The sequence below is a fragment of the Dasypus novemcinctus genome, chromosome 14 (assembly GCF_030445035.2).
Source record: "Dasypus novemcinctus isolate mDasNov1 chromosome 14, mDasNov1.1.hap2, whole genome shotgun sequence".
In the NCBI taxonomy this organism is placed as follows: Eukaryota; Metazoa; Chordata; class Mammalia; order Cingulata; family Dasypodidae; genus Dasypus; species Dasypus novemcinctus.
The window spans coordinates 109009393-109026444 of NC_080686.1; the positions used below are offsets into that span (position 1 = coordinate 109009393).

The 17052-nt window shown below is 56.9% G+C and overlaps 1 protein-coding gene across 12 annotated transcripts in view; it reads left to right on the forward strand.

Moving 5' to 3' along the window:
- Positions 1 to 17052, forward strand: part of MROH1 (maestro heat like repeat family member 1) — a 95557-nt gene that overhangs the window by 67075 nt on the left and 11430 nt on the right. For 3 of the 12 annotated variants that reach the window (XR_009180543.2, XM_058276173.1, XM_058276179.2), the window contains exons 15-32: positions 8421 to 8531; positions 8712 to 8856; positions 8940 to 8980; positions 9256 to 9397; positions 9730 to 9800; positions 10091 to 10198; positions 10566 to 10685; positions 11013 to 11135; positions 11418 to 11669; positions 11782 to 11808; positions 12612 to 12734; positions 12841 to 12920; positions 13120 to 13234; positions 13311 to 13406; positions 13709 to 13813; positions 15159 to 15294; positions 15372 to 15484; positions 15892 to 16044. Coding sequence is in view for 11 of the 12 variants with exons in the window: in XM_058276173.1 (XP_058132156.1) it covers positions 8421 to 8531; positions 8712 to 8856; positions 8940 to 8980; positions 9256 to 9397; positions 9730 to 9800; positions 10091 to 10198; positions 10566 to 10685; positions 11013 to 11135; positions 11418 to 11669; positions 11782 to 11808; positions 12612 to 12734; positions 12841 to 12920; positions 13120 to 13234; positions 13311 to 13406; positions 13709 to 13813; positions 15159 to 15294; positions 15372 to 15484; positions 15892 to 16044 (2061 nt within the window). In the remaining variant the exon portion in view is untranslated. The remainder of the gene's footprint in view (positions 1 to 8420; positions 8532 to 8711; positions 8857 to 8939; positions 8981 to 9255; positions 9398 to 9729; positions 9801 to 10090; positions 10199 to 10565; positions 10686 to 11012; positions 11136 to 11417; positions 11670 to 11781; positions 11809 to 12611; positions 12735 to 12840; positions 12921 to 13119; positions 13235 to 13310; positions 13407 to 13708; positions 13814 to 15158; positions 15295 to 15371; positions 15485 to 15891; positions 16045 to 17052) is intronic. The other 9 variants (XM_058276178.1, XM_058276182.2, XM_058276177.2 and 6 more) reach the window with 6 other exon arrangements.

Sequence of the window (17052 nt, forward strand, 5' to 3'; positions counted from 1 at the left end):
ATCACCAAATCTTGAATATGCTTCCCTATATTTTCTTCCAAGATTTTATGGTCCTGGCTCTTGTATTTAGGTCTTTAATCCATTTTGAGTTAATTTTTGTATAAGGTGTAAGGTAGGTCTTCTTTCATTTGTTTGGATATCCAGTTCTCCCAGCACCATTTGTTGAAGAGACAGTTCCTGTCCCAATTGAGTGGACTTGGCAGCCCTGTCAAATATCAATTGTCCGTAGGTGTGAGGATCTATTTCTGAACATACTGGTCAATTTCATTGATCAATATGTCTGTCTTGATGCCAGTATCATGCTGTTTTGACCACTGTAGCTTTGCAATATGCTTTAAAGTCAGGAAATGTGATTCCTTTGACTTTTTTCTTTTTTTTCAAGATGGCTTTGACTATTTGGTGCCCCTTACCCTTCCAAATAAATTTGATAGATGACTTTTCCATTTCTGCAAAGAAGGCTGTTACAATTTGGGGATTGCATTGAATCTATAAGTCAATTTGGGTAGAATTGACATCTTAACAATATTTAGTCTTCCAATCCATGAACATGGAATGTCCTTCCATTTATCTAGGTCTTTGATTTCTGGTAACAATGTTTTGTAGTTTTCTGAACACAAGTCCTTTACATCCTTGGTTAAATTTATTCCTAGATATTTGATTCTTTTAGTTGCAATTAAAAACTGATTTTTTTTCTTGATTACGCCTCAGTTTGCTCATTACTAGTGCATAGAAACACTGCTGATTTTTGAGTGTCAATCTTGTATCCCGTTGCTTTGCCTAACTTGTTCCTTGGCTCTAGAGGTTTTTTTCATATATTTTGGGGGACTTTCTCAATATAGGGCTGTCATCTGTAAATAGTGAAAGTTTTATTTGTACCTTTCCAATTTGGATGGCTTTTGTTACTTTTTCTTGTCTAATTGCTCTAGCTATAACTTCTAGTACAATATTGAATAACAATGGTGACAGTAGGCATCCTTGTCTTATTCCCAATCTTAGATGGAAAGCTTTCAGTTTTTCCCCATTGAGTACAATGTTAGCTGTGGGTTTTTCATATAAGCCTTTTATCATGTTGAGGAAATATCCTTCTAGTCCTATCTTCCGAAGTGTTTTTATCAAGAACGAATGCTGGATTTTGTCAAATGCCTTTTCTGTACCAATCAAGATGATTATGTGGTTTTTCCCCTTCCATTTGTTAATGAGTGTTGTGTTACATTAACTGATTTTCTTGTGTTCAACCACTCTTGCATACCTGGAATACAACCCCATTTGATTATGTTGTATAATTCTTTTAATGTGCTGTTGGATTCAATTTTCAAATATTTTGTTGAGGATTTTTACATCATATTTATTAAAAATATTGGTCTGTAATATCCTTTTCTTGTATCTTTACCTGGCTTTGGTACTGGGGAGATGTTGGCTTCCTAGAATGAGTTAGGTTGTGTTCCTTCCTTTTCAGTTTTTTTAGAAAAGTTTAAATTTTCTGGGATTTATTCTTCTTGGAATGATTGGTGGAATTCACCCACGAAGCCATCTGGGATTAATTCTTCTTGGGATTAATTCATCTGGGATTAATTTCTGGGATTAATTCTTCTTGGAATGATTGGTGGAATTCACCCCCGAAGCCATCTGGTCCTGGATTTTTCTTTTTTGGGAAATTTTTGATGACTGATTCAATCTTCTTTCTTATGATTTGTTTGTTGAGTTCTTGTTTCTTCCAGAATCAGCATAGTTTGTGTTTCTAGGAAATTGTCCATTTCATTGAAGTTGCCTAATTTGTTATCATACAGTTGTTCATATTATCTTCTTCTGATCTTTTTTATTTTGTGGGAACAGGAGTATGTCCCCCCTCTCATTTCTGATTTTATTTATTTGCATCTTCTTCCTTTTTTCTTTGTCAATCTAGCTAAGAGTTTGTCAATTTTATTGATATTTTCAAAGAACCAACTTTTGGTTTTGTCAATTCTCTCTCTCTCTCTCTTTTTTTTTTTGTCATTTTTCCCCCCTCAATTTCATTTATTTCTGCTCTAATCTTTGTTATTTCTTTCCTTCTACTTGCTTTGGGGTTAGTTTGCTGTTCTTTTTCTAATTCCTGCAGGTGTGCCAATAGGTCTTTGACTTTAGCTTTTTCTTCCTTTTTAATGTAGGTGTTTAGGGCTATAAATTTTCCTCTCAACACTGCCTTTGCTGCATCTCATAAGTTTTGATAAGTTGTGTTCTTGTTTTCATTCTTCTCGAGATATTTACTGATTTCTATTGCTGTTTCTTCTTTGGCCCACTGATTGTTTAAAAGTGTGTTGTTTGACCTCCTTATATTTGTGAATTTTCCAGTTCTCCACCTACTGTTGATTTCTAGCTTTATTCCATTGTGGTCCTAGAAGATCCTTTGTAGGATTTCAATATTTTTACATTTATTAAGATTTGATTTGTGAATTAACTGATGGTCTATCCTTGGAAATGTTCTATGTACACTTGAGAATAATGTGTATTTGCTATTGTTGGGTAGACTGTTCTATATATGTCATTAGTTCTAATTGGTTAATAGTGTTCAAGTCCTCTAGTTTCTTACTGAGTTTCTGTTTTGCTCTATCAATTACTGGTATATTGAATTCTCCAGTTATTATTGTAGAACTATCTCTCCTTTCAGTTCTGTCATTTTTTGTTTTCATATATTTTGGGGCTCTGTTGTAAGGTTTATGTTTATAATCTTTATATATTTTTGCTGGACTGAATCTTTTATCAACAAATAATATCCTCCTTTGTCTCTTGTAATCTTTTTTTTCCCAAATATTTGCACCATTTTATATTTTCCCCAGCAATATATAATTACAATTTCTTCACATCCTCTCCAACAGTTGTTGCTATCTGCCTTTTTAATTACAGCCATCCTAGTGGGTGGGAAGTGGTATCTCATTGTGGTTTTGATTTGCATTTCCCTGATGGCTAATGATATTGAGTATTTTTTCATGTCCCTCCTGACCATTTTCATATCTTCTTTGAAGAAATGGCTATTCAGATCTTTTGCACACTTTTTAATTGGTTTGCTTATCTTGTTATTATTGAATTGTAAGGGATCTTTAAACATTGTATGTAAAAGCCTCTTATCAGATACATGGTTTTCAAAAATCTCCCATTCATGGGGGCTTTTTTTTTTAAATTTACACTTTTTTAATGTTTTTTGGGACAGAAATATTTTTAATTTTGATGATGTCCAATGTATGTATTTTCCCTTTTATTTTATTATTATTTACTTATTTATATATTTATTTCTCTCCCCTTCCTCCCCCAGCCCGGTTGTCAGTTCTCTGTGTCTATTTGCTGCGTCGTCTTCTTTGTCCACTTGTGTTGTCGTCAGCGGCACAGGAATCTCTGTTTCTTTTTGTTGAGTCATCTTGCTGTGTCAGCTCTCCATGTGGGTGGCGCCATTCCTGGGCAGGCTGCACTTTCTTTCGCGCTGGGCGGCTCTCCTTATGGGGCGCACTCCTTGCGCATGGGGCTCCCCTACGCGGGGGATACCCCTGCGTGGCAGGGCACTCCTTGCTCACATCAGCACTGCGCATGGGCCAGCTCCACACGGGTCAAGGAGGCCCAGGGTTTGAACCGCGGACCTCCCATGTGGTAGGTGGACGCCCTAACCACTGGGCCAAGTCTGCTTCCCTATTTTCCCTTTCATTACTTGTACTTTTGGTATCATATTTTAGAAAACATTGCCCAATCCAAAGATCGTAAGGATTTTTGCCTGCGTTTTCTTTCAAGAGTTTTGTAGTTTCAACTCTTACATTTAACTCAATGGTCCATTCTGAGTTAATTTTTGTGAATGGTGGTTCTTTTGCATGTGGCTGTCCAGTGACCCCAGCACCATTTGTTGAAGAGACTGCTTGCCCCCACTGAATTTTCTTGGCACTCTTGTCAAAAATCAGTGGACTGTGAGTGAGGACTTGCTTCAGGGCTCACTGTTCTGGCCGTCGGTCCATACTTCTGTCCTTACGGCAGCACCACACTGTCTTCGCTATGGTCGCTTTGTAGTTAGCTTGGAAATTGGGAAGTGGGAGTCCTTCAGGTGTGCTCTTCATTTGCAGAGAGCTTCGCCTTTTCTAGGTCGCTCGCAGTGCCATGTGAATTCGGCAAATATCCAGTGGGGTTTTGATTGGGATTTTATTGAATGTGTAGCTCAATTTGGTTGTTATTGTCATCTTATATTAAGTCTTTTGATCCATGAACATGAGATGTCTTTTCATGTATTTGGGCTTTTTAAGTTTCTTTGAGCAGTGTTTTGTAGTTCCAGAGTCTATTTTGCAGTTCTTCTGTTAAATGGATTCCTAGGTATTTTTTATGCTATTGTACATTGAATTTTTTTTTTTTAAGATTTATTTATTTATTTATTTCTCTCCCCTCCCCCCCGGTAGTCTGTTCTGTGTCTATTTGCTGCGTCTTCTTTGTCCGCTTCTTTTGTCGTCAGCGGCACGGGAATCTGTGCCTCTTTCGTTGAGTCATCTTGTGTCAGCTCTCCGTGTGTGCGGCGCCATTCCTGGGCAGGCTGCACTTTCTTTCACACTGGGCGTCTCTCCTTATGGGGCACACTCCTTGCACGTGGGGCTCCCCTATGTGGGGGACACCCCTGTGTGGCACGGCACTCCTTGCGCGCATCAGCACTGTGCATGGGCCAGCTCCACACGGGTCAAGGAGGCTGGGATTTGAACTGTGGACCTCCCATGTGGCAGACGGATGCCCTAACCACTGGGCCAAGTCCGTTTCCCTGAATTGTTTTCTTAACTTCATTTTCAGTTTGTTCATTGCTACTGGATAGAGATAGATTTTTAAAAAAACAAACATTGATTTTATATACTGCAACCTTAGTGAACTCTCTTATTCTATTTATTTATTTATTTCTCTTCCTTTCCCCCTGACCCCGGTTGTCTGTTCTCTGTATCTATTTGCTGGGTCTTCTTTGTCTGTTTCTGTTGTTGTCAGCAGCATGGGAATCTATGTTTCTTTTTGTTGCGTCATCTTGTTCTGTCAGCTCTCCGTGTGTGCGGCGCCATTCCTGGGCAGGCTGCACTTTCTTTCACGCTGGGCTTTTCTCCTTATGGGTGCACTCCTTGCGCGTGGGGCTCCCCTACGCGGGGGACACCCCTGCGTGGCACGGCACTCCTTGCGTGCATCAGCACTGCACATGGGCCAGCTCCACCTGGGTCAAGGAGGCCCGGGGTTTGAACCGTGGACCTCCCAAGTGGTAGATGGACGCCCTAACCACTGGGCCAAGGCCGCCACCAAACTCTCTTATTCTAATTTTTTATTGGATTCCTTAGGACTTTCTATACGCAAACTTATGTCATCTACAGACAGTTTTGCTTCTTGCTTTCCTCTTTATCTCTGTTGCCCAGCTGCCCTGGCCAGAGCGTTCTTGTGCGAGGGGACACCTTTGTCTTGTCCCTGAGTGCCTTCAGCATCCAGGGTGCAGCTAGGGGGTTCTTGTAGGCATCCTCATCAGTGGAGTGAGTTTGTTGAATCTTTTTTATCATGAAGGGTGTTGAGTTTTGTCATATGCTTTTTCTACATTTATTAAAGTGATCACATGGTTTTGTCCTTCTGGTGATATCAGGTAAATTTCAATAATTGATTATCTGATGTTAATGTAACTGCATTCCTGAGAGAAATTTCAGTCATTGTGCATATTCTATTTTATGTAGTGCTGTACTTGGTTTGCTAATATTTTCTTGAGGGATTTTATAGCCATGTTCAAGAGAGATATTGGTCTCATGCTAGCTTTTGCATTTTTAATTTATTTTATACACACACATATACACAGATTTTGTTTTCTGAATCATTTAGGAATAAGTTGGAAGCATTGTAGCCTTCTGTTCCTAAATAGTATGTGTTTGTATTTTCTAAGAATTGGGTATTCACCTCCAAACTGTAGTTCTGATGTGAACCGCAGTCCATGTCGGCACCAGGAGCTGTCACACCGGGGCTGCGTGCTGCCGCCACTTGGGTCCTTCGTCCTCTGGCCTGCCCCCGCCCCGCACCCACCCCGCACCCGTCCTGCCCCCACCCCACACCGGGGCTTTGGGCCTCTGTAGTCGCTCTGCCTCTCTAGAACCTTCCTTTGGTTGCTTGCCCTTGCTGGGTTTTGTTTTTTTTTTAAAGTATAGCCCCCGCCCCAAGATGGTTCTCTCGGCTGTCGCTCGGTTCCTGCCGACCTTGCTGTCCTTTCAGCATTCAGGGGCGAGGGCAGGGCTCGGGCTGGGTGCACCTTCCACGTGGGAGGTCCCAGTTCCATCCCCGGAACCTTCTGCAGAGGTCGGGTGGGTGCCTCTGGCGTGGTCCTCAGGTGGAGTGGCCGGTGCTTCCTTGCGGCTGGGCTCCGGGGCTGTGTCTGGGCAGGAGCGCCACGGAAGCGAAGCGTGAGCCGGAGGGGCTGGCCTTGCTCGTTGGTGCCAGGGTGCCCTGGGGACTGGGAGGATTTGTGAGGAGATGCTCTCGTCGCCGGACTCCACCCGGCGGCTGTGGCACCCGGTGTGGTGTTCCTGCTCCCTTAGTCTTCCTCAAGGCGCTCTGTTGTAAGTTTCCTTACCCACGTCTTCACCCACCTCACTGATTCCCAGCCCTGCTGCTCCCCGGGCCGGGCGGGCCGAGGCCCTCGAGTCCCGAGCCCGTTGCTCTCGGGCCTTTCTCGCGTTCTGCACAAAGGCTGCTCCTCTCGAGTGAGGCTTTTCTCTTTTCTTTTTGGGGAGTTTGTCTTCTTTACTTCTTCCAAGAGTTCTTGTTATCCATCTTTATGTCCCTCTAATTCTAATACTTCTTTTACCTTCTGTCTTCTCTTTCTCTTAGCCTTTCCTTCATTCGTTATTTTAAATTTTTTCATTCTTTCTCCTCCCTTGAAGACTCCTTCAAGCTGTGCTTCTGAAGTGAATAATTTCTTCCTCAACTATATCCAGTTCTTTACTTCAACTGTCTTAATTTTTCACGTGGTATTTCTAATTTTTAAGGTTTTCTCATTCTTGGTTCATATTGTTCATATTTTCCTTTGTTTTTATAGTTTGTTTATTAGACTAAGTTTATGTTCTCAGTCAGTATATCCTAGTATTTGTGTTTCTGATGGAATATGTACTCCAGTATGCTTTCATTATTTATTATCAGATAATTTAAAGTTTCTATTTGATTTCTTTATTAGCACAGATGTTTCTTTTAGTTGTTTAAAAATATCCCAACTGCATAGTTTTTCAGGACTGTTGTGGAGCTGTCACTTTATTGCCTTATATACGTTAAATTTGGCCAGGATGACTTCTGTTTTTAAGAATTTGTTCAACAGATTTTGGTTTTGCCCTAATCAGGATTTTAAAATGTTCATGCATATTTGGTATAAAGTTCTATCTATAATTTCAGAGCATACAATAAAAATTATTTTTCAAGGCTTAATTATTCCTATTTTTTCTACTTTACCTTCAGTTTCAAAAAAGATGTGTTTTAAAAGTTTCCTACAATTATTGCAGCTTGCCACTTTTTTTTTTTTCTTTTCTTTTCTTTTGGTATTTTAAGGCATAAATGGAAGACTCAGTAAAAGTATTTAGAAAGCAAAATGCTCTCTAGGGCGCACAGGCTGGGATCCTGCAAAGGCAGGTAGAGGGCATCACGGCAGGGGGCATCACGGCACAGGTGGGGGCATCACAGCACAGGTGGGTACATCACGGCGGGGGTGGTTCATGTCACAGGTGGGGGCATCACGGCGGGGGGATCACATCACAGGTGGGGGCATCACGGCCAGGTAGGGGCATCACGGCACAGGTGGGGGCATCACGGTGCAGGTGGGGGCATCATGGCGGGGATGGATCACGTCATAGGTGGGGGCATCATGGTGCAGGTCGGGGCATCACAGCGCAGTTGGGGGCATCACGGCGGGGGGATCACATCACAGGTGGGGGCATCACGGCGCAGGTGGGGGCATCACGGCGCAGGTCGGGGCATCATGGCTCAGGTGGGGGCATCACGGCAAGGGTGGATCACGTCACAGGTGGGGGCATCACGGCGCGGGTGGAGGTAGCAGTAGGGGTATCTCGGCGCAGGTGGGGGCATCACGGGCAGACAGGTATCTCGGTAGGTGGGGGTGTCTTAGCGCCCCAAGGCTGCCAGTCCCTGGGCTTAACTGGGATGCGTGGCCTGCTCCTCCTTGTCCTCACAGTTCACCTCGTTCCCAGGGGCACAGTCAGGGCTTCGTCAGTGTCCAGAAAGGCTCAGGCTGCGGGTGTTGGGAAGGTGGGGGCTCAGCCAGGGAGCCCGGTCGGGCGCACGCTCTGCCTGGCAGGGACATGGTGTCGCCATATGGCCTCTGGGCTGGCCCCAGCGTCTCTCCAGGGTGCAGCCGCCCGTCTCCTGTGCCAAGGCCTGTGTGTGGCCCCACACGTGCTCCCCCCACACCCCTCCAGAAGTCTGAGAGCCCGGGCCCTGGCGGCGAGGACCCCGCCCCGGACAGCGTGCGGTCCATCAGCGTCAGCACCCTCTACCTCCTCAGCTCCACCGTGGACAGGATGGACCGCGTGAGTGCGCAGCCCCTCGCCTGGGGGCGGGGCTGGCGGGGCGCGGGCTGCGCCTTCCAGGGCCGCAGCTCAAGCTGCCCTGGGCTGCACGGTCCCTGCCAGAGCGGGGTCGGCGAGCGCTCCTGCCGGGCATCGCGCTCGGGTGCCCTGCGCCCTGCAGACCGGGCCTGCTCTCACCAGGTGCTCTGGCCGTACCTGCTCGAGTTCCTCACGCCGGCGCCGTTCACCCAGGCCCTGAGCCCGCTCTGCAGGAGCCTCGCGCATCTGGCCCTGAAGCGGCGGGAGGCGGGCGCCGATACCTTCCTCATCCAGTACGATGGCAACGGTGAGCCCTGCTCCCTTGGCCCCGCCCCTGGGCCCGGCCGGGCTTCCCGCCGAGTGACTGCCCCACGTCTTTCTGGCTTCCAGCGAACCTGCCGTCCCCCTACGCCATCACCACCAGACTCCTGGTGAGCCTCGCGCTCGACTAGCTTATTGCGTAGGGAACTGGGCTGAGCCGCCCCCCAGGTGGGAGCCCCTGGCCGCCGACACACACGTGAGGGGCGGGCTTTCCCTGGCCGGAGGTGGGGGATCCGGCTTCTGCTGGAGTGGGGTCGCTGGGGAGAGCAGGGCTGTGTCTGAGGGCCCTGGGGCCCCACCGCGGGGCAGCGCATGGCCTGGGGGCCTGGAGAGGGCCACGTGGAGGCCCTGTCCCGCTCCCAAGCGCCCTCCCCGCCGCTCCCAGGTCATGTCTGCCAGCCCCTACCTGGGGGACGGCCGGGGGGCAGCCTCCCTGCGGCTCCTGAGCATTCTGCACCACGATGTCCACCCTCAGCTGGGCCAGCACTGGAGAGCCACCCTTGGCCGGCTGGTGGAGCTCCTGGACGGTGAGGCCAGGCTCGGGCTCGGCAGGCCAGGGCATCTGCCGCCTCTGACCCCTGGCCCAGCCGGCGGTGGGCGTCGGGCCTGACCGGTGGCACGTGTGGTTTTGTGCATGGGGAGGAACAGCCTCTGCTGTGGGTCAGGGTAGTGCCCGGCCGGCCCTCAAACTCGACAGGGGTCCCGGCCGGGTCCTCCCTGGACGTGCCCCGAGGCTGGTCAGCTGCTGCTGAGACCTCCGTCTTCTCCAGAGCCGGGCGGGTGGGCCGGGTGGGCCCTATGGGCTTCCGGGAGCCCCGTTTGCCCGGCAGGACGAGCCTGCTGGGGGGCTGGCTGACAGGGTGGCGGGCTGTTCCAGAACATACCGCAGAAACCCTGGCTCAGGAAGAATGGGAGGACAAGCTCCTAACGGTGAGACCCCAGCCCGCCAGGGGGCCTTGGGGTGGCAGGGCGGGGCTGTTTGTTCTCGGCGCCCAGCTGTCTTTACCTGGGGACCAAGCCCACCCCGCAGACCACTTGCCTGCTGGGATGAGGGTGCCGTCCATGGCCACGGAGGAGGCCCTGCTGCCACCCAGCCCACGGCGGGCCTCCCTCCCCTGCCCTCCCCTGCTCGGGCTGTTCACAGACCGGGGTGGCCCGGGGTTGTGGCCCTTGTCGGTCTGACCGCGGCGCCCTGCCCTCACGCGTCCGCTCCCGCTCAGTTCCTGCAGGACACTCTGACCATCGTGTCCGACAACATGTGGGTCTGCCAGCTGAGCCTGGAGATGTGCAAGCAGCTGCCCTGCTATACCGGGACGCCCAGGGAGAAGGTAGGGAGGGGCGCCAGGGAGGCGGGAGCGCGCCCGAGTGTCTGGCCTCCGGTCGGCCTCCAGCTGCGCAGGGAGCCAGCGTGGGCCAGGCTGTGCCCGCGCCGAGTCCTGGGCGGGTTCACCAGCGTGTCAGTGCAAGTAACGGTGCCCCCCCCCCCCCGCTCCTGCCCCTGCTCCCAGAGTCGAGGGCCTAGGTGGCTCCAGGGGCGTCCCCGGGCCGGCCCCTCGCCACAAGTGCCGCTCCTGTGCTGCTCCCCCGCTGCCTGAGCGGCCGTCATGCCGCCGGGAGCCTCGCTGGGGCTGCTGCTGGGTGCCGACTGGCCTGGCCGCACCGCCCTGGCTGAGCTCGGTGCCGGCTCTGTTGCAGATGTTCCTGTACAAGTGCATCGGGTCTGTGCTGGCGGCCGTGTCGAGTAAGGACGTGGTGAGGAAGCGTCTGCAGGAGCTGCTGGAGGCAGCCCGCTACCAGGAGGAAGCCGAGCGCCAGGTGGCTGCGCCCGCCCCGCAAGCCAGGGCTCGGGGGGCAGCTTCCGCGGGCCCTGCCTTTTCTCAGGCCACCGCCACTCGTGCACACGCCACTAGGGTGCACAGATGTGTGCAGGGGTTTCCGCTGTGCGAGCGCACACACATGGCTTGAGTGCCTGGGGCCTCCCGGGGCCCATGTGCCTCTCTGCGCAGCAGACCAGGGCCTCAGTGCAGGTCCAGGGTGGGGGAAAGCCTGACCTTCCCGGCTGCTTGTCCCCGAGCGGGGGCCTGCTGCAGGGCACCAGGCCGCCCTCCCTTGCCCGTGCGAGCATGCTGCGCGCCTTCCCAGGGCCTGGCCGCGTGCTTTGGGATCTGTGCTGTTTCCCACCTCGACGACACCCTGGCCCAGCTGGCCGACTTTGTCAGGTCGGACGTGTTCAGAAAGTCCATTGGCATTTTCAGCCTCTTCAAGGTGCGGGGCTGGGGGACGGCCGGGCGGGGTGCCCTGGGGTTCCTTCCCAGCCCCTGTGCAGGCGTTTTGAGGTCGTGGCTCAGGGCTGCTGGTCCGGCAGGAAACAGGCCTGGGGCTGCGCTGTGCCTGGGGCAGGGACTGTGAGGGCCGGAGGCAGGTCCAGCTGAGGATGAGGGCCCAGGGCAGGGGAGGGGCAGCACCCCAGCCTCTGCCTCCTGCTGTGTCCTCGCCTTCGTCCTGCGGGGCTGGTCCGTGGCCAGCCTGGCCCTCTGCCCTCTCCAGCCGGGGTCAGCGTTATGCCCGGAGCCGCCCACTGGCTCGCTGGCTGGAGCCCAGCCTCGAGTTCCGTGTGTCGTCAGAGCTTTGCCAGTTCCTCTGACCCCTCAGGACCGGAACGAGAACGAGGTGGAGAAAGTCAAGAGTGCGCTGGTCCTGTGCTACGGGCACGTGGCGGCGCGGGCCCCCCGCGAGCTGGTGCTGGCCCGGGCCGAGTCGGACATCCTCTGCAACATGTTCCAGTATTTCAACAGCAAGGTGGGCCCTCGCCCGCCGCGGAGGGGCTGCCCGGCGCCGCAGGCGCCTTCTGTGTGGTGGGGGTGGACTGCCCAGTCTCGCCTTTAAACTTATTTTACTTTCTGTTGTTCAGGTCCTGGGAGTAAAGGTAGAGACCAAGGTACAGCGTTAGGCATCGAGCCCTCCTCGGCCCTTCTGCCTGGCCTCTGGGGCCGAGCCTCCTGCGGGCAGCCCTGTCCTCCCCTGGCCCTGGATGGGGTGGGAGGCAGTGGGCCCAGTGTGTGGTTGCGGCCCTGGTCGGTCGAAGGCTCTGCCCCCAGGGGCCACTGTGACCGCGTCTTTCCAGACTCTGACCAGGTCTGCGTCAGGGAGTGGACTGGGCCATCTCGCCCCCCAGCCCCGGCCCCGCCCGGCTGTTCTGCCTGCCTCCCTCCTGGGCTCTGCACGAACCTGGCAAGGCTCCGCCTCGCCAGCGGCCGCCCCCACTCGGGAAGGCCGGGTCCCGTGGGAGCGAGGCAGGGGGCAGCACCTGCCCTCTGGCGTTTTGAGGTCGTGGCTCAGGGCTGCAGAGGGCGCGGCTCACCATGCGGTGCCCCCCGTCGCCGAGGGCAGCTCCTCTGAGTCCCTTTGACGCCCGAGGCCCGTGGTAAAACAGGCAGGGAGGGCCCGCTGTGCTGTGGCTCTTACGGAGCGTGCCCCCTCCCGCCACACGAAGCAGGGTCTGCTCTTCGGCCTGTCCAGGACAGGCTGGACCCTGCACACAGGCAGGCAGAGCTGGGGGCCCAGGGAGCCAGCGCAGCACACAGTCGCATGGCCGTGGACGAGAGCTGGGGCTGCCCTCTGGGGCCCGTCAGGCGGCGCCGCGCCTGTTCTGGCTGGGTGGGGCGGGGGGACCCGGACCACCCCTGCTGCTGGGAGGCCGCTGTGGCAGGCACAGCCCTCAGGGGCCTGGTGTCCCTCCAGGACCCGACCCTGAAGCTGTGCCTCGTCCAGAGCGTCCGCATGGTGAGCCACGCCCTCTGCAGCAGCCCCCAGGCCAGTGCCTTCCACTGCGCACAGAAAGCCGAGCTGGTGGCGCAGATGATGGTGAGCAGGGCGGCCCAGCCCCTCAGCGCCCACACGGCCACATGGGTGAGGGGCAGGCCAGCCGGCCAGGGCCTCCCTGGCCTGAGCCCTGTGGCCGCTTCGGCAGGAGCTCATCAAGGCCGAGCCCCTGGATGCCCTGAGAACGCCCCTTCGGAAGGAAGCCATGGCGGCGTGTGCGTACCTGGTGTATCCTCCCCCCTGCGGTGGGCGCACGCACGTGTGCACGCACATGCCCGGGAGTGCACACTGGGGCGTGAGCCTGCCTCGTGTGTGGCCGGGTCAGCGTTGGCGGGGGGCACGCGGCCTTGCTGACGGTGGGGCCGGGCAGGTGCTGGGCCCTGGGCCTGAGCAGACCACGCCCTGGGGGCCCTTAACCCCTGCTCAGCTCCCTGGAGCCGGCGCTCGAGGAGCAGATGCGGGCAGACGTGGCCCGCGGCTGCCTGCACAGCATCCTGGCCCTGCCCCCTGAGCCCGCGGGGGACGGCACCAGTGGCCTGGAGGTACGCTGCCCCCAAAGGGTGCGAGGGCAGCGGGGTGGCACCTGGGCCGCCGTGGGCAGCGCTCTCTGCCCCGCAGGCCCTGCACATGGACACGGCACGCTCCCTGGAGGGCCTGCTGATGGGGCTCCTGCGCCGGGACCTGACCCCCCGGGGCCTGCAGGTCATGGTGGAGGTAGGCGGCTCCCCCTGTCCTGGGTGGGCAGGCGGGGAGGGCCCCGTGCCCCTCCTTCCTGCCCGTGCCGCTCGGTGGCCTGGGCTGGGACCAGGCTCTCCTCCCTGGAACGTGTCCTCCCGGGGCTGAGGGTGGACGGTCCGCAGGCCCTCCCAGAGGTGGGGAGCTCGAGACTCCTCTCCGGGGGCTGCGCCTGCAGGCCGGGGCAGGCCGGAGAGGGTGGCGAGGAGGGCGGCCTTTGGCCTGGCCCTGAGCAGGCCCCGGCCGAGGTGCCCATGACGAAGCCCCGTCCCTCTTCCCAGCACCTGATCCCGTGGATCAAGTCCCCGCGGGGCCACGAGCGGGAGCGGGCCCTGGGCGTGAGTGCCTGCCTGCTGCGCTTCTCCTTGGAGCACCTGCACGTCAGCGTGAGTGCACCGCACCTGCCGGGCGCCGGCCTCGCCTTGGGACCCACCGGGTCTCTCCAGGGGCTGTGCCCGCAGCCTCCTTGGCCTCGGGGCCCCACCACGGGCCACCCCAGACAGGGAGAGGTGGGGCAGGCACCCAGGGTCCAAGGGGTAAGGCGGGCGGCCCAGGCGAGGGGCAGCATGCGCAGAGGGGCCCTGGGGCGCGGGCCGGGGGCTCTGCCTTTGCTCAGGGCAGCGAGCTCACGTTAGGCTTTTCCAGAGGCTCCGGGTGTTCTCACAAGGCTGACACTGGAGGTCCGCAGACATCCCCGTCTGTTTTGGGGGAGCGCACCAGTTGGGGGCTGCTCCGTTGAGCGCTGACGTCTCCCCGCCAGGAAGGGGCGTTCTGCACTCTTCTCCGTTCATTCCCTCCACGTCAGGCCCCGCAGGGCTTGCAGGCCTGGGTCCGAGGCTTTTTTGGAGGCTTTGCTGCCGCTGTCGTGGAGTTTTTCCCTCGATCGTTGTTGCTGGTGAAATGGAAAACCAGGCTTTTGGATGCGTGGAGGCCGGGCTGCCTGCGGCGTCCTGTTGTTTACACGCCCTGGGCGAGTTCTCTCGTGCTGTCAGCGTGTCCAGAGCGCCCTGCACAGGATGCCAGGGCCACCTCCGGAGCCGAGGCACCTCTGTGCAGGACGGGAGCGTGGGGGGGCACTGTGCCTTATCACTCGGCCACTACCACGAAGCCCGCTGTGGTTGCCAGTGTTTGCTTTTCACCACGTTCCAGGAGAATCCGTGCATTTTAGCGAGGGTTTTGGTTACCCGTCAGGGTCACTGCCGGGGTCTACCCTCGTGCTCGTTGCTGGGTTCAGCCTCTGGTGTGTCCTTGCAAGGGCTTTCCCCATTTTGTCCTCCCACGGCCGTCACGGGACCCCCCGCCCGGCTGGAGCCCTGCGCTGGATGGCTGCCCTGTGAGCCCCTCCCCTCTCCTCCCGCCGCAGCACCTGCCTCCTCGCAGCAGGGCCTCCTGACAGGACAGGAGCAGGGCCACGCACTTCTGGGAAGCCTGCGAGTCGTGGGGCTGAGAGGAGGGCCGGGGGTGGGGGACGGAGGGTGGTTTGCGAGGGGTTCTGGCTGTCACGGTTCCAAGGAGTGAGACGCAAGGCCAAGGCTGGAGGGGAGGCAGGACGGGCTCTGGAGGATGGGCAGGGGCCCAGCCCTGGGCCTGCAGACGGCGGTTTGCACTCGCGGGGGAGGGTCCTTCCCAGGATGGCAGTGACCGGTGGGGCTGCACCTGCGCCCCGACCTAAACAGGCCCCGGCCCCTCCTGCCGCGTCAGTGCCCGCAGCCCCGGCCCTTCTGCCCCCAGGCGCTGGTGCCCTTCCACAACCTGGGCCTCCTCGTCGGCCTCTTCTCCCCACGGTGTGCGGACCTGCGGCCGGCCACCCGCCAGGAGGCCGTGGGCTGTGTCCACTCCCTGCTCTACCTCCAGCTGGGCTACGAGGGTGAGCGCCTGCCCGCCCGCTCCCTGCGGCTCCTGCATCCCCAGGCACCCGGCCCACCTGCCCTCCCGTCCCTGTAGGCTTCGCCCGAGACTACCGGGACGACGTGGCCGAGAGGCTCCTTGCCCTCCGAGACGGTCTCGTGCACCCGGACCCTGCCGTCCTTTTCCACACCTGCCACAGCGTAGCCCAGGTACCTCTCCTGGGGGAGAGGGCAGGCGCCAGCCGGTACGGGACGGCACGCTGGCCAGGCCTTGTTCAGGGAACTGGCTCTCGACAGCACCTCCAGCAGAGCCCCTGGGCCACTCTCCTGCCGGCCTGCCGTGCGGACGGCGCTGCCCGTGCTGGAGAGGGCCCTGAGCTCACCGTGGTCCGAGAGCGGGCTTGCGGTCAGGAGAAGCCCCCCGCAGGCGCTCCTGGACGGCGCAGGGTCCTGGGAGAGGTGGGGAGAGGGCTGGAGGAGGGGAGGACGGCACGCACCAGCCCTGTCGGCGGCTGAGCTCCTCGGCTGTGCTGCCTGGCAGAAGGAGCCGCGTACGGGGGTGCTGCCTGCCCCCGAGGCCTAGGGGCTGCCCCCACAACACAGCCTCTTCCTCTCAGATCATTGGGAAGCGCCTCCCGCCCGACCAGCTCATCAGCCTCCTGCTCACCCTGTTCGAGAGCCTGGGAGACCCTGACAAGAATTGCGCCCGAGCGGCCGCAGTCATGATCAACTGCCTGCTGAAGGAGCGCGGCGCTGTGCTGCTGGAGAAGGCGAGCGGGGGCCCAGCGGTGGGCGGGTGGGAGGGCCCCTCGCGGCTCCGCCCCTTCCCTGGGACCTGGTGTGGACAGCTCTCTCTACTTGGCAGAAAGCGTCTTTGCAAGAAACTAGGAATTGGGGAAGAGATGGGGCGGGGGGAGACAATGGAGCACAGCCGCCTTCCGGGTGCCAGCCAGGGCTGGGAGCGGGCTCTGCCAAGCTGCTGCGGGCACCGCTGGCAGCCCCACATCCCACGCTGCCTGCCGGTCCCCGGCACCCGTCCCCCTCGCCCTGCCGGTTCCCTGAATGTGGCGAAGCACCCTGCCCCACATCTTCCCTCCCCTGCCGCGGACACCAGCTGCCGTCCATGCGGCAATTCCTGAGCGGCGATGGCTCTTGTTCTGCATCTGTTGTGGGAGGCGGGGGCTGGAAGTGCATCCCTGTGCTCAGAGGTTGGGTCTGACAGTGGCTCCGGTGGAGTGGGGGCTGCTGGGGTGCACGTGCGGAGCCAGCCCGAGGAAGGGCTCCGTCCCTGTCGGCCTGGAGGGCATTTCACCATCATGTTGATGTGCAGCCGAGGCAGGAAAGTGGCCTGGGCCTGAGTAGACAGCCTGGCTTCTTCTCGGTGACCAGACAGAGCGCTGGGCCAGCCTCAGGGGCCCCTGGTGCCCTCCAGTGGACGCCCCGCAGCGTAGAGGCTCGTGGGCGTCTGTGCCCGTGGCCCCCGCAGCGTAGAGGCTCGTGGGCGTCTGCGCCAGTGGCCCCCGCAGCGTAGAGGCTCGTGGGCGTCTGCGCCAGTGGCTCCACGACGGCTCCCGGTGGCCCCTCGGGCTCGCTGTTGGCGCCCGGTCAGGTCCCGGCATACCTGCGCTGTGTGAGCCCCACGTGTCCGCTCGGGTGTCAGCAGGCGCCTGTGGAGGCTGCAGCTGGGGTCGTGGGGCAGCAGGCCTGCGTCCTCCCAGAGGCGGTGGGTCTACGCATGCGTCTGCCTGCACAGGAGCCCCTGAGCGCCCTCCTCCCCA